The sequence below is a fragment of the Suricata suricatta genome, chromosome 2, assembly GCF_006229205.1.
Source record: "Suricata suricatta isolate VVHF042 chromosome 2, meerkat_22Aug2017_6uvM2_HiC, whole genome shotgun sequence".
NCBI lineage: Eukaryota > Metazoa > Chordata > Mammalia > Carnivora > Herpestidae > Suricata > Suricata suricatta.
The window spans coordinates 162,322,721-162,345,804 of record NC_043701.1 but is presented as its reverse complement, the minus strand read 5'-3'; the positions used below and the strand labels follow the sequence as shown (position 1 = coordinate 162,345,804).

Here is a 23,084-nt window from a genome sequence, read left to right as displayed (position 1 = left end):
TGTATTTTATCAAATGCTTTTTCTTCATCTATAGAAATGATCATATGGCTTTTACCGTTTCTTTTATTAATGTGGTATATATTATGTTGATTGATTTGTAGATATTGAACCACTCCTGCAACTCAGGAATAAATCCCACTTGATCGTGGTGAATAATTCTTTAATGTATTGTTGGATTCAATTTGTTAGTATCTCATTGAAAATTTTTGCATCCATGTTTTCATTAGTACAATGTTCTTTAACCTCCAAGTATTTCTGGGTTTTCCAAATTTTTCTTGTGGTTGATTTAAAGTTTCATTGTGTTGTGGTCTAAAAACACGCATGGTATGATTTCAATCTTTTTGTACCTGTTGAGGGCTTATTTGTGACCCAATATGTGCTCTATTCTGGAAAATGTTCCACGTACACTTGAAAAGAAAGGGTATTCTGCTTTAGGATAAAATGTTCTGAATGTATCTGTTAAGTCCATCTGGTCCAGTGTGTCCTTCAATACTCACAGACTGTGAGACCTGACCTGAGCCGGAGTTGGTACTCGACCGACTGAGCCACCCAGGCACCCCCAGTCTTCGTTTTAAAACCTATTTCGTCTGATACAAGTATGGTTACGATGGCTCTCTTTTGATGTCCACTAGGACGATAGATGGTTTCAGGGTGTCTGGGTGGCTCAGGCAGTTGCGCATCTGGCTCCGGCTCCAGTCATGATCTCACGGTTCATGGGTTTGAGCCCCGCGTCCGGCTCTGTGCTGACAGCTCAGAGCCTGGAGCCTGCTTCGGATTCTGTGTCTCCCTCTCTCTCTCTGCCCCTCTCCCACTTCATGCTCTTTCTCTCTGTCTCTGAAAAATGAATAAACCTTAAAAATTTTAAAAAAAAATAAAGTCTATGTTTAGATGGTTCTCCATCCCCTCACTTTCAATCTTCTGGTATTTTTAGATCTAAAATGAGTCTCTTAAAGGCAGCATATAGATGGATCTTGGTTTGTTTTTTTTTTATCAATTCTGATACCCTATGTCTTTTGATTGGAGCATTTAACCCATTTACATTCAGAGTAATTATGGAAAGATGAATTTACTGTCATTGTGTTGCCTATAGAGTTGGTGTTTCTGGTGATGTTCTCTGGTCCTTTCTAGTCTTTGTTGTTTGGGGTCTTCTTTTTTTTTTTTTTTTTTTTGGTTTTTCTCCACTCAAAGAGTCTCCCTTAAAATTTCTTGCAGGGCCGGTTTAGTGGTCACAAACTCCTTTAGTTTTTGTTTGCCTAGGAAACTCTATCTCTCCTTCTATCCTGAATGACAGTCTTGCCAGATAAAGAATCCTTGGCTGCATATTTTTCCGATTCAGCACATTGAATATATCCTGCCACTCCTTTCTGACCTGCCAAGGTTCTGTGGACGGACGTGCTGCAAACCTGATCTGTCTTCCTTTGTAGGTTATGGACTTTTTTTTCTCTTGCTTTCATGATTCTATCCTTGTCTATGTATTTTGTGAATTTGATTATGATATGCCTTGGTGAAGGTCAGCTTTTGTTGAATTTAATGGGAGCTCTCTGTGCTTCCTGGATTCTGATGTCTATGTCCTTCCCCAAATTAGGGTAGTTTTCAAGCATAATTTGCACACATAAACTTGTCCCTTTTTCTCTCTCTTCATCTTCTGAGACTTCTATAATACAAATATTATTCTTATAATTGTGGTTTTAAATTCTAGCTTAGACATCTTAATTATATCTGTGTTGATTAAATCCCTGGCCATCATTTCTTCCAGTTCTTTCTTTTGGGGTGAATTCCTTCATCTTGTCATTTTAGAGGAAGAAAGAAATTAATAAAATTAAAAGTTAAAATTAAAAATAAATAAAAACAAAATCAAATAAAGGAAGCTAGATCCTAGGTGTATTTCAATCTACTTGTTAAGAGAAGCTTGAAAGAAAAGAGAAAAATAGAAAACAAAAGAAAAATAATTTTAAGAAATGAAAAATTCAAAAAAATTTTTAACTGTAAAGAAAATAAAATAGAACAAAAAATTTGCTCTTTCTGTACCCAAAAATGAAAACAACATAAACAAAAAGAGAAGCAAAGAAAATGAACAAACAAAAAGAAACCCAGATGAAGCTAGATCCAGTTTCCCCTAGAGCTGAAACTTTGCAACACACTGTGATCTGTAGTCTAAGCAGGTGGAAGGGATTTGTGCTGGTCTTCTGGAGGAAGGTCCTGCTGCTTGGGTTCAGGCCAATTTGCCCTAGTAGAGAAGTGCCTGGAAGGAGTAGGTGGGAGAGGCTTGGTGGAAGTAACCCCGGCCTCCACTAGGTGGCGCTGTGTTTCTCTCTGGAGTCTGATCCTGCTCCTGGGCAGGGAAGTGGGTGGAAGATAGCATCTGCCCATCTTCTCCTCTGGGAGGGGAACTCACAGCCTCTGCTGTTCAGGAGATCCTCACAGAAAAGTGTCCCAGGCTTTCATCAGATCCCTATCCTTAACCTGTCTTCCCAGCACCATAGTTCTGTGTTTTATCTCTGGCCCGTGGCTGGAGGAGAGACTCACGGCAAACCCTTCACCCTTCTGTCCCAGAAAAGTAGTCGCACAGTGCACATCCAGTGGCTGGAGTCTACTGGGGTGCTGAGCAGAAAGCTGTGACCACGATATCAGCCATATGTGGGCATCTGTGTTCCCCGCTGTCGAAGTGGCCACTCAACATCTCCGGTAGGCCTTTTGTCCTTGAGAAGGCAAAAAAAAAAAAAACCCTCTTCCAAATGTACACTGGAGGGGAAGGCAATTTCTCTCAGTGCAACCCAGGGGATCCCTGCACCACTGAATCTCCCATGAATCCTACACGAACTCACTCCCCACCACTCTCTCCTCTCTTCCTGACTGCTCTCCATGGAAAGAGTTCCCTTTTCTCCGCAGCACCACTGCTTTCCTCTCCCCAGACTGCCAGCTCCAAACCTTGTTTCTGTCACGTTCTCTCCCTCCAATTGTGCCAATTGTTTTCCTAATCCTCAGATTGATATCCTAGTTGTTCAAAATGATTTGATGTTGGAGCGCCTGGGTGGCTCAGTCGGTTAAGCCTCCAACTTCGGCTCAGGTCATGATCTCACATTCGTGGGTTCGAGCCCCACATCGGGCCCTGTGCTGACAGCTCAGAGCCTGGAGCCTGCTTCTGATTCTGTGTCTCCCTCTCTCTCTGACCCTCCCCTGCTCATGCTCTGTCTCTCTCTCTCTGTCTCAAAAAGAAATAAAAACATTTTTAAAAAGTTTTCAAAATGATTTGATGTTGATCCAGCTGTATTCAAGGGACAAGGCAAGCTCAAGGTCCCCTACTGTTCTATCATATTAATTCCCTCCTCCTATTCCTTTTTTATCATAAGCTAGGGTGAGAAGATCAAGTCTCAGACAGGTAAATATCAATTATCATATCTTTTTTTGTAAAGGCAGTTCTGTTGTATTTTAATCTTTCTCAACCCAAATGTGCCCTGATTTAATGTAGTAGTTTGATTTCCATGAAGACCCATCATTAAGTTGGCAAAACCCATTATGAAGTTCAGAGTGCATATTCAATCTATGGCATTTTGGAATCAAGGAAATTTGGCATTAAAGCTACACGTTTTCAAGATAGGAACTACCTTTGAAGACAAATATGTGCAGAAACTGAGACACCCATTCTCTCATTTGCTGTCGAGAGTCCCTGCAAGTGGCTCAGAGACATCCGTGAGAACTCTGCATATACATTTTCAAATGAGAGTGATACTTTCATACTCTTAGAAGTCCCTTTCTAATTCTTTGGTCAAATGCATTAGAAGGGAAATCTATTGGATTGGATAGGAAAAGGAAAATATATTAGGTTTAGTGAATGTGTATACTAAAACATATTTGGTTCATGGACTTGAAAGGGTATAATTATTTGGTATGTATTCTTGGAGAAAGTCTTTATATTATATTGGTAGACATACAATGTTCTAAGTTAGTAGATTTAAAAGGATATATCTAATTGTGTACACAATGACAGATATGATTCTCTGGAGGAGTGGCTAATGCTAGTGCAGGTAGAAAAGCCAGGTGCACATAAAGCAAACAATTATTAGACAAAGGGCCAAAGGGTCTTGCCAGCACCACCTTATGGAAGGTCCTGGGAGGAGTTTGGGAGCGTTGGGTATGGGTGTTGGACTCAGGTTATAAATGCAAAGGGATCGTAGCAAGCCTGCAAGCTCCAGCACTTCTTGCGCACTGCTGACCTGCTAGGTTCTCTTCCACCGATGGCATAATAGCTGCCTAGGTAAACTAGATGTTTATGCATCTCCACTGGCTTCCTCCTCTGTTGTCCCTGGAAGCACCACCCACACAGAAGGTTGACCTGGAGGTAGTAGAGCTCAACCTCCTGGTTCCTTGGTTGTTCTTGCTGCCCCTTATTGCCTTCAATGAGCATGGAGCCTGCCTCAAGTGCACCAAACAGGCAGTCTATTGGTCCGTCACTTGCATTATAAGATCTGTACCTTCAAAGTTTCCTTCTCCTTTTCTATCCGCTGCTGTTCCAGATGTAACTTCACAAGCGCTAACTCTTTGGCTGAGATTTCTTCTTTCAGCTGATCTACCTGATGGGTCATAATCTTTAATTTTCTCTTCATTTCTGTTATTTCATCCTAACAAAGTGAAAGGAGAAATGTTTGAAAGTGAATTACATAGACATCACCATCTGTATGGAGGTTCAATACATAGGCAAGAGGTCCTATGTATTAAGGGAGGTCCTCTCAAAACAATGGTCTCCTGGACAAGCACCATCGGGTTGTGGTTCCTTTGTACCTTGTGCCCCTCAGCCTCAAAGTACCTTGTAGCACTGACTCTCAAAATATTCTCATGAGATATATACAAGTGTGCCTAACGAATATGTCACACACCCATACACACACAACACACACACAGCACATACATACAACAAACACATACACAAGATACACATTTTATTCTTCATTTTACAAGGGAAGAATTGGCCCTACAACAAACATTATAACTAAGAGATTACAAAGCAAAGATCTGCAATTATGACAGTATGCTGCTCCCCTCTCAGTCATCATAGCTAATATTAGCTGTTTTAAAAATGAGAAACAAGGGGCGCTTGGGTGGCTCAGTCGGTTAAGCATCCGACTTCAGCTCAGGTCATGATCTCACAGTTTGTGCGTTCGTGCCCTGCATCAGGCTCTGTGCTGACAGCTAGCTCAGAGCCTGGAGCCTGTCTTCCGATTCTGTGTCTCCTTCTCTCTCTGACCCTCCCCTGCTCATGCTGTCTTTCTCTCTCTCTCAAAAAATAAACAAAAACATTTAAAAAATTTTAATAAAAATGAGAAACAAGAGAATGGCAATGCTATATAATAATTAGAGACAGGGCCATGATCTTTGCATCCTATCAAATTGTGTCATTTCTATTTCAAATAATCTGATAGTTCTGTACAAACTGATCTTCTCTTTCAGGTGAATTCCATGAGATTTCTTGCTCGCCTTGTTCTAAATCCTGCCATTAGAATAACAGAAACTTCTTTGAACTCAGGAAGGGGAGAAGTCAAAACATAAAGACATAAACATACTCTTTACCTGAGCCTCAACCAGATTTCTGCTATACAGATTCCTGTCTGACCTCACAGCTTCATACAGGTTCTGTTGCTGTTTTAATTTAGTTTCCGATTCAGCGATTTTTTTCCTGTAGTCAAAAATCTTCATTTCACGGACTTTTATGTCTTCCATGTTCATGAGCACCTGGAGAAGAAAGACATATAGGAAAATAGTTAAATAACCAATCTGTGATTATCAGTTCAGAACAGAGATTTTGATCTAAGGGTAGCTGGTAGAAATGCTAGCAATCAGGAAATCTGACTGCGGTTCTAACACTGCGGTACAACACAGAAATTCAGCCCAGCTGATTAGGGGCAAACATACATTTTATTGATGCCAGAGTCCTGCTCAATCGTGAAGGCTTAGCACAGTAATTTTGTGATCACAAGAGAAAAAAATTCTTTCCATTCTGAAAACCTCTCCTGAACACGCACCCACCAAAAAAGAAAAGGAAAGGAAAAGGTGCAGGTTTAAACAGATCTTCATGTGGAGCACTGAGAAAGATAAGAGATAACTTAGCTGTTTGGCCACACTCACGGCTTCATAAATTTAACCACGACAAAGAAAAGTGGCCTTTGGACATCAATAGCGCTGTCTTGCTAATGTCGCACTCGCTCCATCAGGGAAACTCAAAGGACTTCATAAAAAAGCATTCAATTGTGCACGAAACACTTCTAGGGAAGATGAGATGCGAGAATAACTGCCTCTTTTGTGCGACTGTGAAAAACTGAGGCACAAAGTTCCACCCTGAGCCAATACTTCTCAACAACCAATCCATACGGTTGAAATGATATAATCATGACTCTCAGCTGCAACGTCCACAGAAATTGATTTTTTAAGGACAAACTTCTTCAAAAATCTCTTCGGAAGAAAAACTTTGCAAGGAAGGCTGAATCAATGGAACGATGGTCTAGACAAAAGCTAGAACACATGAGGGGAAAATTCTTCAGAAGATTTGTACTGCATTTCAATGGCATTCTCTTGGTTAATGGCTATAGCTAAAGGAAACAACCAGAAATGAATAGAAGGAAGACATGAAGAGAAGGAAGGGCATGTCCGTACAGTAACATGGAGAGAAGTTTCCTCTGAAAAGGAGGCATTTTATCTAGAACCTAAAGGTCAAAAAGTACTTATGCCTTTGCCATGCTCATATTCATTGCACTCAGGTGTAGGCGACCTGTGCGCAACATGTTCCCAAATCACTGCACTACAGAATCCTTTTAGTCCCCCTGTGGAATTAATATTCCAGAAACTATGCTCCAAGAAACCCTGTTCTAATGTCTTCCCATCAGAGTTAATGATGGCTAGTTTTAATATATTTACCCTTTATACCTTTAAATAAACACCTTTCAAAGTTTTCTAAGAAATATTTAAGGAAAGGAGTGCCTGGCTGACTCAGTCAGTTAAGCCTCCAAGTCTTGATTTCATCAGCTCAGGTCATGATCTCGCCGTTTGTGAGTTCAAGCTCCGCACTGGGTTCTGCACTGACAGCACGGAGCCTGCTTGGAATTCCTCTCTCCCTCTCTCTCTGCCCCTCCCCAACTCACACTGTCTCTTTCTCTCTCAAAATAAATAAATAAACATTTTTAAAAAATATTTAAGGAAGAATGGGATTAAATTTTAGTAAAAACCTTTTCAGCATATATTATTTTATACCATTTTTTTTCTTATTGGATCTATTGATGTTATACACTTACAAATAAATGTTTCCTTTTACAAGTATTTTAATTTTATGTCTTTATACTTAGTCCCATGTGCCCTAATTTTAAATAAATGCATCAACATGAATTTTTTTTTTCTTAGACTTATTTACTTGGATCTTCCTTCTCTCTTCTACCCATATCAACCCCTCATTGACACATAAAGTAACCAGGTTAACAATTTGGTAGTATGTGTTCTTCCACATTTTTTTTTTAAATTCTACCTATTCTATTCAGGTCTTCTAGTATGATAGTAGTAACAGCTAATATTTCTCAGGTACATTCTGTCATTTAATTTGCATAAAAATCCTATGAGATACATATTATTAATCACCCTCATTTTACAAAGAAGGAAATTTAAGTAAAAAAAGTGACAGTTATTAAACTAGTAAATATATAGACACATGGATTTGTTTGTCTTCCTTTGTCTTGCTTTTGGGGGTTTGTTTTTATTTTTCAGCAAAATGTGATCTTCTTATACATATTTGTATGCACCTAGCTTCTTAATCTCTCAATAATACTTGGGGGAATCATGTGGAGGGGCTTTAATTCATTCTCTTTAAACGTAGTTTAACACCCAACAGTGTGGGTGAGCCACCATATACTCGGCCCTTCCCCTCTGATGGCCAGTAGCTTGGTTTCTGCTTTTCTGCTACTCTGAACGCTACTGCAAGAATCATTTCTGTACATGTGTCCTTATGCTCTTGTGTTTTTACTTCTCTTGGGCTGGATTCCTAGGAGTAGAATATCTAGTTCAAAAGACATATATATTTTTAATTTTAATAGATATTGATAGATTGCCTTCCAAAATGGCTGTAACACTTTCCATTTCCATAGTGCCGGCAATAGTTTTCTTAATAGAAAACTATCCTTGTGGTTTCAGGATAAACCCTCTTTGGTCATACTGGATGATTCTTTAAATGTACTGTTGAATTTGGTTTGCTAGAATTTCATTTAGGATTCTTCATTCGTATTCACAAGTGGTCTAAGTCTATAACTTTCTTTTTCATTCTATTTCAATATCAAGGTTTCTGCTAGTTTCATAAAGTGAACAGAGTACCTTTCTGTTCACTCATTCATTCACTCACCCATTTATTCATTCACTCAATAAACAAGTATTGAGGACTTACCTATGACAGGCACTATAAAAGCACCAGTGATGTAAAGAAACAGGAGACACATTCCCTACCCTCAAGTTCACCTCTGTTGAGTGACTCCACCACAAAATGGGTAAGTAAGGTGTGAATATAACCAGAACATGTATAGTGTATAAGTGTTATGAGAGGTTCAAACATTGGAAGGTTAATGGATAGTTTATAAGAATGGCCCTACATATATGATCTAAGCAGTTAATATTTGGGATTTATACAATTTGTGGGAACTATCTCTTCCTTTATATTCCTTGACCATCCCAACCAAGGACTCAACTTGGACCCCACGCTCTCTCCTAGGCCTGGAGTCTTTATTCATTTTCACTGAGGAAGACATGGGTTACACATCAGTAGAGCAGTGCTGATCAGTATCACCCCAAAGAATACAAAGCACTTTTTCTAAAGTTATAGAGCCCAAGAACTATTCAATTCTTAGAAGTTTGAAGAAACTCAATTATAAAGTTATTAGGCTTTCTGTGAGTGTTGGAGTTAATTCTCCCTCAAATTTTTTTGGTGGCTTCCATAGTTATTGATACTTCTACATTTTCTACTTCTCCTCAAGTCAAACCTCAATGTAGGTATGTATTTTTAAGAGAATTACCTATTTCAACCAATTTTTTAAAATTTATCCCAGAAGCACCCGGGTAGCTCAGTCAGTTAAGCTTCTGACTTTGGCTCAGGTCATGATCTCACTTTAGTAGGTTCGAGCCTGCTTCCGATTCTGTGTCCCTCTCTCTCTGTCCCTCCCCACTCATGCTCTGCCTCTCTCTGTCTCAAAAATAAATAAAACATTAAAAAAATTTTTTTAAATAATAAAAAAATAAAATTTATGCCACTGGATTTGTACAAAGTATTTTCACATGTTTACTTTTTTATTAAATGCTTTTACATTTTTATTATTTTTAATTGCTATCATCCACTTTGTGTGGAAAGATAGTAGCCCAAAGTAAGAATATATACGAACAGTGGTGAATGGTTCAGATGGTTGATTGAGGGTTTAGAAGGAAATAAATTAGAAAATCTGAGACAAGGAGGTCTGGGGAAAAGGCATGTGGATAGATCTGAAATAAAAAGAAATCCCCTCCTTCTCCCATCATTTCTTTGATCCATATCTGTTGAATCTATAACAGGAAGTTTTTTAAGGTACCACCACAGTAAGGAAAATGTATAAGTTAGAAATAAATGTAAAAACCTAAATAAGGTATCCATTACTAGATCAGTTGTTTGTTTGAGTTTAAAAAAAGAAAAAGCACTTTCTCAGACTAAAATTTAGCCTTTCTCTGGGCATGATCACCCTTTTTGGGGTCAGTGAAACAAATGGATTGAAAATACTTTGAACAGCATCATCAGCATTCAGAATATCAAGCTTCACATCAGAAAAAAGAAAAAAATTGCTTGTTCAACCACTTTGAAATATGTTATAACAAGAATAATCCTTTGCACAGACAAAAGAATGCTCCAGGGAAAGGATGAAGCCAAGGGCATTTCTTTTGGGGGCATCCAGCTGGCAGGGTCCATCTCTCTGCACACAACAGTGCACAAAATCACAATGCACTTGCTTCTGGATTCTTGAATCTGGGAGTAATAGGAACCCATCATGATACCAAGAAGATCAAAGATATTTTACGTAAGTGACATGAAAAAAAAGGAAAAAGGAAAAAGACAATTTACAAAGCAATTTAATACTAAGTGTTGGAACTTGATTTGTTTCTATGGAAATCATTCAAACCGATGTCAAATCTTGAAAATTCATAAAATGTGTGGGGTGTTAAGTAAAAGCAAAACCTTTAGTCAGCAGACTGTCCCCTGTTGAAAATGGCATATCAGAGAATGTGGGATGCCAGCTGTGGGACTGGAGTTTAATTAATTGATTACACTTTAGATACCTCACACCAACTCATGAGATAAATCCCACACAAATATAGAAAGCTTTGTTACAGCTAGAGACTTGGAGATCCTAGCCTTCATAAGCCCACTTCAGAATAGCCCAGAAAATGCTTACAGTGCACTATGAGGGTACAATCCTGGTTTATAACCTACTACCTTTTCTTTTTCTGTTAAAACAACCTGCCAATAGAAATAAGAGTGAAATAAAAATCAATAATGCATGCTGGAAATCTGCAGCATCGTCAAAACATCATATGGACAAAGGCAGGATAAGAAAGTAGGTCACTGAATTTGGAACCCTTTAACTTACATTTGATGAAATATCAGTATAATAAACTTCTCCAATAAGTTTTTCTGACTCGATGTCAATGGTTTGAATGCTGACAATGCCTTTACCTTCATAATGAAACTGAAAAACTCACTCTCAAAACAAAACAAAACAAAACCCTATGTGGCCAGGCACATGAGATTTTAAGTCTTCTCTAATTTTCTTGCTTTCTTATTTTATCTTCTACCTTAAATTTAGAGAGGCATATCTATATGTCTGTTTTTAATAATATATTACATTATATTATAAAATAAGGGATATAATAATATCTACCTCCTATGGCTATCATGAGGATCTAAGTGAGAAAACATGTATATTTGCACCATCATCTAAGTACCTAGCATATCACAATTTCATCATTTAATAAATAATAGATTATCATGACAGGTTAACATTATGACCTATTCTATAATATTAGTACTCCACAAATTTGATGTTTCTATGGGTCAAGTTCTGTTCTGCAGGAAAACAGTAATCCTAATACACTAATTTTGTTACAACAGAAAAGCTTATAATTTGTGTATGTCGGGGTTCCATCCTATAGAAGACGCCCTGTATATAACTTCAGATTAATATCAAAGCAACAGGAGCTTCACTTCCTCATGAAGCACCTGTTGAGTCAACAATATTTCTTTGATCAACCTTTGCTTTCCTCATTTACTTCTAAGCCCTTGAAAGTACATTACTACTCATTTCTTGGAACTTTATGTAGGAGGGCTTTGTGTGACACTGTTACAGGCAAATAAGTAGAGCCCAAAGGGACATGTAGGTAACGGTCCACTGTGAAAGAAGGCTTTCTGGCATATAAAATGTCTGGGAGAGCAATGGCCAGAAGCTTAATATTTAAAATGAAAGGGGAGGGGGTCTAAAATGAGTTAAGTGCATAATGTGCAAGATGTGCCACAGATTTAATGATTAACCAGGAATGGTTTTACCCAGAATTTATAAAAGTTCAGTAAGTATGGTAGACCACAACTCACAGTGCCATTCCTGCTGCCTCTCGATTTATCAGAATAGTAAAATTTGGAGTGCAGCAGAGGAGAAAGCATGAGGATAAAAAGTGCTGGAACACTGGACTAGATTATCTTACAGTTCTGCAAATAGTCATTCCCTCTCCCTGTCCCCACCACCTCCGTCGGAAGAGTCTATTTCCCCTTGCTGTTGAGGTTGGACATGAGACTTGCCACAGCCAATGGGATGTCAGAGGACACTGGGCAAGTAGAGAGCTGTGAACTGTGCTTGTGTGGCTGGGTTTGTCTTTTCCTTTCTCACTCCATGAGAACACCATGCATCCTGGAGGATCAGAAACATGTAGAGCAAAACCAGACCCAACTCACAGCCTCAAGCCAAATACAGGCAAGGTGAGCCTCAGTCCCCTGACTCCCACTCAACTGCAGATGGGTGCGAAATAGGTGCTTGTTTCTGCACACCAAGGAGATCTGGTCTTCATGCATTATGCAGCATTATCATGGCAGGTGCTGACTGAGACAGGCACGTAAGAAAAGGTTTGGGATTCTGAGCCATCCGATTCTGGCACAGAAAAGGATCTTCTTCCTTGTTTGCAAATATCAAGTTAAATTAATATACTGCAATGTAGGGCTTTTAGTATCTAAGATTTCACCTTTTTTTCCCCTCTAAATGGAAAGAACCAGAAGGCAAATATCGACACTGTTTTGGGAGCCCAGAAGGCAGAAGAGACCACGCCATAAGTCACTCACAGCTACAATTGCCAAGGACAGTTCAGGTAAGATCGTCCCTTATGGCAACGTGTTTCAGATGAATTTAAAGTGAGGGAAGGGGCGCCTGGGTGGTTCAGTCGGTTAAGTGTCCAGCTTCAGCTCAGGTCATGATCTCACGGTTCATGGGTTCGAGCTCCGCCTTGGGCTCTGTGCTGACAGCTCAGAGCCTGGAGCCTGCTTCAGATTCTGTGTCTCCCTCTCTCTCTGACCCTCCCCTGCTCGCACTGTCTCTGTCTCTCAAAAATAAATAAAAAACATAAAAAGAAAATTTAAAGTGAGGGAAGACCCATAATGATAAATATATTACTGGAGAAGAATTTAATGTAAGTACCTAAAAGTGAGTTTTTGAATAATTGATTCAGATATCTAATTATACTTTCCATCCATCTTTCAGAAAATATTTGGTACCTATTTAGGAAATAAGAAATATGAAGAGCTCAAAATCAATATCAACCCTTCTCCTAGGCACACAGATAAAACAAGTCAAACCATATAAGTAAGTTTACATTCTGGTTTTACCAGATTCATATTGTGAACATGTTCCCTAGTTTTAAAACTACTTTGCAAATGCGTGGTTTTCATGTACATACTATTATCTCAGATAAATGTAGCACAATTTATTTTAAAGAATATTCTTTTACAAAACTCTTTGCATTTCTTATTTTTCCACAGATTGAGCTCTTAAAGAATTTTAAATTTAAAGGAATTAAAGAACTTGCTGGGTCAAAACTTGGAACAACATATATTCACTTCAGAAAGAGATAAAAACATCAGTTTTGTGACATTATCCCCAGCCCCTGATAGTAGTCCTCAATTCCCTTTCAATAGAATGCATGAAAGGAAATTTTCTGCTTGTCCAAATGAGGTGTGTGTGTGTGTATGTGTGTGTGTGTGTGTGTGTGTGTATCTGTGTGTCTGTGTGTGCCTGTGTGTAAAACAGTAAAGAAAGAGAGAAATATGGGGAGGGGCATATTTCTTATATATATTAAGGAAATACGGGACCTTAATAAGTCTAGAGATGACTGAAGTTGCCATAGCAACATATATATGCTCTCAGAGGTTAAGTAAGAGACAGAAAAATTGCAGTTAATAAATAGTATGTTAAGAACTGTGCTCAGATGATTTAGTGATACATTATATAAGCTTATGCAATTAAACATCAGAAATTACGAAAAACAGTTACCAGCAAAACTTGGTACCTTTAGAGGCAAACCATAAGAGATTTTTAAATACAGAGAACAAGCTGAAGGTTGCTGGAGGGGTGCTGGGTGGGGGGATGAACTAAATAGGTGATGGACACTAAGGAGGGCACCTGTTGGGATGAGTACTGGGTGTTATATGGAAGTGATGAATGACTAAATTCTGCTCCTGAAACCAATACTACACTATATGTTTACTAACTTGGGTTTAAGCTCAAAAAAAAAAAAAAACAGAAAGAAAAGAAAAGAGAAAAGAGAAACAAACAAAAAAACTCGGTACCCTTACACTTTTACAAGGAAATAGAAAAATATATAATCCTGTATTAAAATCAGTGACAGCATTCTTTTTATCACTTGTCACTATCCATCTGTTTAATACACACTTTATTGGTGCCTAGTATTTAGAACAGTACAGATGAAGAAATGAATGAGATAAAGTCCCTGTTCTCAAGAGCTCTCTGTAAAGTAAGAGAAACAAATGTGCAAAGAAAATACTCAAGAAGATGATAAGTGCCATTCCAGAGATACCAACAAATCCATAAAGTAGAGGTCAGAGCAGACATGACCCCAAAGATGAGCATTTGAGCTGGGTATTGAAGGATAAAGAGGAGTTTTCCATACAGCAAAGGAAAGGAAGGACTTTCCAGGAAGAACAAAGAACTTGGACTGTGTCATAAATTACAGCATACCGATTACTTTGTCTTGCATGGGTTATAGCTGGGTGCCCGAATACTGACTCACCCCACCAGGGGGGACCAAAGCATCCCTGGGTAAGTCCATGCCAGCCCTGAGCAGTTTCCCCCTTATTCCTACAAGCTAGCGACATATTATTTTCTGCAGGTGCTAAAAATGTGTTGCCCCAGTTGCCGAGAAGTGACAGAGGTTTGTAAGGCTGGGGGTGATACTAAGATCACACTGGACTCTTTAACAGCTGGTTTTGATAGTATGATGGCAGCCAGGAGTGGAGAGAGACTGATCATCAGCAGTAAAGTAGGAAGCTGGAACAGATGATTTGTCCAGATATATTTACTGTCTCACCATACAGCGCCTCTCTCTTAGAAGGATCTATACACGTATCCAGGGATATTGGGCTTGGCCACCTGACTTGCTTTGGCCAAGAGAATATGAACGGACAAGCCCTGTGCCCCTCCCTTACCAGCAGACGCTCTGAAAGCATCACAAGGTCCACTATTACTCTGTATGAGGCCAGCCTGAAGTGAAGATGTTCATGCTGCAGCGGACCCTCAAAGGCCACTGATTTGAGCAAAAAAATAAATCTTTGTTGCTATAAGCCACTGAAATTTGAGGGTTATTTGTTACAGCTTAAGCTGACGGATGCAGAGCCTAATGGGCCAGCCCAGGCTGGCGAATACGTTCCTGAACCGACAGCAGGTCTTCTCAGAGTCAGGAAATCAATCAACAGCGCTTGTAAGATGATTAAGGCAGAAGAGAAATGCTGTACTCCAATGGCTCCCAGTCAGGGGTATGAGAATCACCAGGGGATCTTTTACAAGGAAGACACGTCCAGCCGGGGCTCGACAGAGCATATGCATTTGTGTTCCTCCAAACTTACACTCTGCAAACATCTGCTCGGCATTTATTTAGTCTAAGCAGGAAAAAGCCGATTTCCTAACAGTAATGCTTGCTTCTCACTTTCTTAATGTTTATAATTCAAATGTTGGCTGTCCTCCTTGTCATCTTCTCTGAGATCCCTCTCCAAAAAGACAAAACAAACATAAACATGCAAGCGCACTGGTAAACACTGTAGAATGTACCGCAGACTTCACTGAGGAGATGAAAAAGCGCGCTCTGGTTGCAGAGTAGAGAACACTTTGCGAGGCGGCCGAGGAGGTGGGGGGCGTTTGGGAACCTCATTAAACATGTCTTTTCTCCCAAACTCTCTTCTGTCAGCCTCACACTTAAAATGTTCCTCCGTTCCCCGGCACCACCTCCTGACACCATGAGACCCCCTCACGAGACCCCCTGCTGAAGGCAGCTTAGTCTAACCACTCGTGCTTAACGCGGCGATGTGCTAAGACAACTGGTTACGGTAGAATCCAAATCCCTGAAGTCCTTCTTCCCGATACTGCCTTGAGCCATTCTCCCTCCTCCGCAGTTTACAGGAGGTAGAGATCTGGGACTTAGCTATGCAATGCGTGAATTTCTACCACTGGTGAGGTTTCAGGTTCCCCACAGTTGTGTGAACGTTTACCTGATGCCAGGAGTCACTCACATCGTAATCTGAGGTCATTTAACCAGATGCCTTGCTCTGAACTACTAGTTGCAATCCTAGGTCCGAGGGGACAAGAGCTCCAGGGCCAGATGTTGGGGGCAAGAACAAAGGGTGTAGAGAGAATGATGCTGACAGCGCCCCCCCCCCATCCCATCCCATCCCATCCCGCTCCCATGCGTCCAGCTCTGGGAAGCTGTGCAGCTGCAACAGGGGAGGCGGACCCCTAAGCACTGGCCTTGTCCATTTCGAAGTGTGGCCCAGATCAGCTGAGACAGCTCTTACTCTGCTGACATCATTTCTCTTAAATTCTCAACAAACCACAAGCTCAAATCTGAATAAATCCTCTTTGCTACAGCGTGTGACAATCAGAAAGAATGGGCTGGCGCTCCACCCACATCATCAAGGAGTGACTTACCTTTTGGGTAAGGTCATTGGCTTCACTGATGTACTTATCTCTCTCCTTTTCCAGCTGAAAGATGATCTTTCTCTGCTTCTGAGCCTCTCCCCTGTAGTTCTGGATTTCTTCTTCCAGGTTCCTCTTGGTTTGTTCATGGAGCTTCACCAGGTCTATCTGTTTCTGGGTTGCACTGACTGCCTTAAGCATGTTCTAAAAATAAAGAAAACAGAGCAGCCACATTACTCAAAATGTGTGTGTGTAGGGAAGGTTGGGGTTAAATGTACCCTGTTTCATCCTTAAAATAGACACATTGTTTTTAGGTGAATAAAAATAATCATATTCCCTACATCTTATTTAGAGGCTATGTTAATTTTACACAAAGCACACACATACATAAGTGCACTAAGTGACCACAACACCCAAAGAAATGAGCACTTTCTTGCTCCAATTTTAAGAGTAGGAAACTGAGACTCAGAAGCTAAGCTGCTTGCCTACAGGTTCATACAACAGGGTAGTGGCAGAGGCTGTATTTGAATCCAGGGGTGGCTGACCCCAAAGAGAACCTCAATCCCAGCTCTAATCTTGTTCTTGTGAGCTTAGAACATTGGAACCCTAGCTCTAAATGTCCATCAACTGATGAATGGAACAAGAAGATGTGGTTTATATATACAATGGAGTACTACATGGCAATGAGAAAGAATGAAATCTGACCATTCATAGCAACATGCATGGACCTCGAGGGTGTCATGCTAAGTGAAAGAAGTCAGGCAGAGAAGGACAAATACTGTATGTTTTCACTCATAAGTGTAACAGGAGAAACTTAACAGAGGACCATAGGGGAGGGAGAGGGGGAAAAATAGTTGGAAAGTGGGAGGGAGGTAAACCATGAGAGATTCTTGAATACTGAGAACAAACTGAGGGCTGATGGGGGAGGGGGAGAAGGGAAGGGGGCATGGAGGAGGGCACTTCTCAGGATGAGCACTGGGTGTTACATGGAAACCAATTTGACAATAAACTATAAAAGAAAAAAAAGAACATTGGAACCTAATCACCTAACAAAGTAAAATAAAACCAACTCATTAAAAATGCAAATATCTAGAATTAATATATGAGCCAACAGTCTCACTCCTGGGTATACACCCAAAAATTCTGAAAACAGGTGTCCAACCAAGAATTTGTACATGAATGTTCACAGTAGCACCAGTCACAAAAGCCAAAAGGTGGAAACAATCCAATCAATCCATCATCTAATGAACAGGTCATCAAAATGTGGTATATCCACAAAGGAGGATATTATTCAGTCATAAAAAGGAATAAGTCCCAATATATACTACAGCATGGTTGAAGTTCACATCATTCTGAGTGAAAGATGCCAGATGTCAAAGGTCATGTATAATGAGTCCAGCTACATAAGTATCCAGAATAGTCAAATCCACAGAAGGAGAAAGTAGGTTAGTAGTTACCAGGGGTGGTGGAAACAACTGCTTTACAGGTGCAGGGCTCCCTTTTGGAGTGATGAGAATGTTCTAGAACTAGATAGTGGTGATGGCTGCACAAACTGTGAGTGGATAAATGTCACTAATGTAAATTTACTAATGTAAATTTAATGTAATGTAAATTTTGTCTTATGTGTATTTTACACAATAAAATAACTAACCCAGTTTCTTAAAGAAATACAGATGCCTGTGTCCCAACTCCAGAGATCCTGATTCAGTGGGTCTTGGATGGGACCCAGTGACCGATTTTTTTTTTAAGCTGCACTAGTGATTTATTTTTTTTAAGTCTTTATTTTGAGAGAGACAGAGAGTGAGCAAGGAAGGGGCAGAGAGAGAGGGAGACACAGAATCCGAAGCAGGCTCCAGGCTCTGAGCTGTCAGCACAGAGCCCCAAGCAGGGCTTAAACCCACAGACTGTGAGATCATGATGTGGGCTGAAGTCGAACGCTTAACCGACTGAGCCACCCAGGAGCCCCTGCCCTAGTGATTTCTAATGCTGAAGTGAAACTTCTTGGATTGGCTGCCTGAGAAGCCAGGCTGTTCCCTGAAAACACGGAGGTGACAAAAGTGTCACTCTGACAGCCACACTCATGCACGAGTGTTCATGTCTCTGGCCGTAGCTGAATGGACCGGGGACTTTGAAATAGGGCTCAATAGAGGAGATAAACTCAAGAGCTGTTGGTGATAGCCCTTTTTCCCCCCAAACAGACTGGGAAACAGGGAGGCAATCTTCCCTGAAACAGAGAAACGAAAGCAAGAACTCAGCAAGAAATCCAGTGGTGGTGAGAGAGGGCTTTCAGGTATCCCAAGATGTCAGGGCAGGTTCCCATCAGTTCCAGCTGGATCCCTGGGTTCCATGAGGTACCTGGTGGTCCCTTTCCAAATCTCTAACCAATACAGACCCACAGCCAGATGGGAAAACCACAGAATACAAACATACTAACCCTTGGCTGGGTGGTGATGCAGAAAATAGAAAAGGTCAACTTTATTTTCAAGTATTGAATTAAACCTTCACTCTACGAAAGACAAAGCCACTTTAACATGACACTAAAAGAACCAAAATATATTAACAAGGCTACCTGTCAAACCGTGTCCCTCATTCATTCAATGAAAGTGGCATTTCAAGTCGGTGGGGAAAGAATGCATTACTAGTAAAGGTTCATTGCATACCTGCACAGAGCTGGGTGCTGTGCTAGGTGCTAAGAATGCACTGACCAGAAAAGAAAAGAAAATATACCCTGTCCTAGAGGTGGAACTGACATCAATCAAATCAAACAAATAAATGTAAAAGTAATGGTGCTTTACGTGTCCTATTGTGGCAGAAATTCTATTGGTTGTTTACCAGAATACATAAAATATAAATGGATTAAATGTATATGTTTAAAATAAATTAAAAAGGGGTACCCGGGTGGCTCAGTCAGTTGAATAACCAACTCTTGATTGTGGCTCAGATTATGATCTCAGGGTCGTGAGATCAAGCCCTGCACCAGGCTCTGTGCTAAGCATGGAGCCTGCTTAGGATTCTCCTCTCTCTCTCTCTCTCTCTCTCTCTCTCTCTCTCTCTCTCTCTCTCTATCTCTCTCCCTCTCCCTCTCCCTCTCCCTCTCCCTCTCCCTCTCCCTCTCCCTCTCTCTCTCCCTCTCCCTCTGCTCCTCTCCCCATTTCATGCATGCTCTCTCTCTAAAATAAATTTAAAAATTTAATGTTTATTTATTTTTTGAGAGAGAGAAAGAGTGTTAGCAGGGGAGGGGCAGAGAGAGAGAGGGAGACACATAAGCTAAAGCAGGCTCCAGGCTCTGGGCTGTCAGCAGAGTGCCTGATGTGGGACTCGAACTCATAAGCCGTGAGATCATGCCTTGAACTGAAGTCAGACGGTTAACCAACTGAGCCCCCCAGGCGCTCCTAAAATAAAAAAATTTTTAATTAAAAATCTAAATCCAGCAACATTGTTTGCATGTGCAAATTTATAGAATAAAGAAACAGTTTCCAAGATTATGCAAAAAAACCACAATGATTTTTCTAAGGAGAGCTCAGCATGTAAAGATATGTAATTTCCTACTATTTCTTGAGATCCCTAGTCTCCATTAAGCCTGCAGAGTGGTCTACTCTGTCAATATTTGTCCAACTCTGGGAAACTTAGAGAAATCATAAAAGCTGGAATGAAAAAATAGAGGCTGTTTCTACTTGATGAGATGAAGCTCTCTTGGCCAAAAGCCATCAGACTAGACTGTTCTGGAAGCAGCCTCTCCACTCTATAACTGACCCTTCGATATTTTTTTGTCCCTGGAGGAAATCCTTGAACAGGAAAGTTTACCCTAAATCCTTGGAAGTAGTTAATCTCCTAAGAGAGACTGTCACTGGAAAGAATCCTCTGGAAGAGTTTGGAAAGGAAAGGGGTGAGGATACGGGTCCTCCCTTGAATGAAAGCTTTCCAAGCCTCAGGCTCCCCCAACCCCTTCCTCAGCTTTGGACTGGATTGAGCTCCAAAGACTAGGAGACTTAAGGGCTGAAAACAAAACCGAAAAACCTACAGTCCTGAAAAGGCTGTTCTTTCACCAAACACCTCAAAGTTAGAATTTTATTAGTGTTCGCTTGTATCTTCTGCATTAGCAAAAGTTACAGATTACAGATACTAAATTCAGAAATTTTGATCAACTCCTTAGAATGTCGACTAACACAACAGCAATAAAACCAGCATCCACACGGCGCTCTGAAATCCACTGCTCGTTTATATGATAATTCCCAAGTCCCTTTGTGTTCACTGGTGATAATGCAGTTTCAATTCTCGGCCAGAGAATGGTGGACAACGCACAGCAGCTTGGAAGAAAACTGAGCACGATTATTTATTTCTAATCTACTTTTGTTCGCCTCATAGTTTTCTTTCCCCGCACACCTGGTAAGAGGCAGATATCATAGCACTAAATAAAGACATTTATTTACCAGAGCTACGGAAACAAACTCACCTTATTTAATATGTCCCTTTCTCTCAGAAGCTCATCCATTGCTTTCTTATCAAGTTCTGCTTGTTTCTTTGAAGCCTCCACCTCTAAATGACCAAGGAGAAGAAGAAGAGATATGGAGTCAACCTAAGAAAGAATCTGCCAAAGCCAAAGCCAATGTACTGCAGAAACGGCTTTATAGGTTTATCTGCAGCTATAAAACTACTGTTTATTGAGGGTTACATGATCTTCACTATAATGCTGTGAAGGAGGCCCCCTGCCCCAGGGAACAGATGGAAACCGAGGCTTAGCAGAAGCCACATGCAGTAAAGAGGTGGCAGGGCTGAGGCCGGAAGCGTGGATTCTCTGACTCCAAGAGTCCTTGCTCTTTTTAAATCTTTCTAATGACACAAGTAATTAGGAATACAGACAGAAATGAGACATCCAAATAACAAAAGGGAAAAAAAAATTCAAGTCAACCAGAATCTACTTAGGATTCTGATATGTCTCTTTCCAGACTTTTCCTATGCAAATATGTGTATACATAAAAATATAAATATATCCACATTCATATACACCAAATGAATTATACTACACATGCTGTTTTGTAGCTTGCTTTCGTAATTAGCTAACATAAAATAAATGCCTCTCTATATTATAAATGTGCATCTACAACAGAATTTTAATGACTCTGTGATATTTCACTATATGAAAATGCATAATTTATTTAGCCAATCCCCTACCTTAACCTTTAAATTGCTTCCATTTTACTTATTTATTTGCAATTATAAGCCATAATTCTGTGAAAGTTCTTGTTCATTTGTTACTCTAGAAGAGGAAGTCCTGAATTGAAGGTGATTAAAAAAAGAAAAAGACATTTCTCTCTTACTGCCAAATTTCTCTCCAGAAAACTAATAGCAGCTTAAATCCACACCCAGACCACCACTGAATATTATTGTTCTCTTTGATCTTTGACAATCCAATAGAATATCAAACCCAGTATGTCTGTATTTCATTTAGAGTTCCTCGATTAGTAGATAAATCAACTACTTTTTCATATTTAGTGGCCACTTACTTGTATTCCTGCCTTTTTTTTTTTAACAGTGGGCTTTTTTAAGTTTATTTATTTATTTTTGGCCGGGAAGGGCAGAGAGAGAGAGAGAGGGAGAGAGAGAGAGAGAGAGAGAGAGAGGGAGAGAGAGAGAGAAAATTCCAAGCAGTCTCCACACCATCAGTGCAGAGACTGATGCGGGGGCTTGAACTCAGAAACCATGAGATCATGACCTGAGCTGAAACCACAAGTTGGATGCTTAACAGACTAAGCCACCCAGGCACCACCTCTATTTGTTTTTAAACTTGCCCACACTTGCCCTATGCCCATTTTCTCATAAATTGTTTATCCTATTTGTGGATTTGTAAGAACTCTTTCATTAAATCTCTCGATCTTGCCTTTATGGTTTCCCCTTTGATGTTAACTTTTATCCCAAAAAGCAACTTACTGTTTGCTACATTTTCTTAATAATCCATACTGAATGCTGGTATGAAACAACATCTTTATCTAGATGGTAATCTAGGGTATTTCTTTTTTTTTTTGGTTTTTCCAATCTCTTCCATTGGTCTGTCTATCAGGCATTTTAGCGACACTACTTGATAATTATTGAAGCTTTATAATATTAAATACGTAGTTCAGTAAGGCAAATGCTCCCTCCTCACCCCCCTTTCCAGAATTTTATGGATATTGTCACCTGTTTATTCTTCAGGAGGAACTCTAGAATCAGTTTTAAAGTCCCAACAATATAACTTACTGAAATTTTTATTGGAAATATTAAATATATAAATTAATTTAGGCAGATTTATATCTTTATCATATTGAGCTTTCCCATCCAAGAACTTTGTATATCTCTCCATTTTTCAAGTCTTTATTTATACCCCTTAATAGAATTCTGGAGTGTGTTTTATATACATGTCTTGCAGATATCCGGGTAACTTTATTTATAGGTATTTTATTACTTGAGCTGCTATTGTGAAAAGGGATTTTTCCATCATATATTCTAAGTGATTCTTTGTATGAAAGAAAGCTATGGATACCTACATATTTATTTTATAACCTGCCATCCCAATGAACTCTCATTAGTTCTGGCAGTTTATCAGTTAGTTTCTTGGGTTTCGTGGTAGAAAATCATAACCCATGAAGGACTCATGCTCCTAACTCTTATGTCCAGTGCCACTGTTTGATCAGATACATCAAAAGGAAGAAGTCCCCAAGAAGAAATACTGATGTCAACGATATCTATAAAACAACCAGAAGAGAGTATGATGACTTCTTTTTTTTTCCATAATATTTTATTGTCAAATTGTTTTCCATACAACACCCAGTGCTCTTCCCCTCAAGTGCCCTCCACCATCACCACCACCTGTCTTCCCCCCCCCCC

General features: G+C 39.9%; 1 protein-coding gene across 3 annotated transcripts in view; it reads right to left on the bottom strand.

Moving 5' to 3' along the window:
• The window catches only part of CFAP58 (cilia and flagella associated protein 58), a 131,116-nt gene that overhangs the window by 72,129 nt on the left and 35,903 nt on the right, over window positions 1-23,084 (bottom strand). For all 3 annotated transcript variants that reach the window (XM_029932535.1, XM_029932536.1, XM_029932534.1), the window contains 4 exons: window positions 20,677-20,759; window positions 16,236-16,427; window positions 5,566-5,727; window positions 4,473-4,619 (listed from right to left, as the gene is read on the bottom strand). In XM_029932535.1, the coding sequence (XP_029788395.1) occupies window positions 4,473-4,619; window positions 5,566-5,727; window positions 16,236-16,427; window positions 20,677-20,759 (584 nt within the window). The remainder of the gene's footprint in view (window positions 1-4,472; window positions 4,620-5,565; window positions 5,728-16,235; window positions 16,428-20,676; window positions 20,760-23,084) is intronic.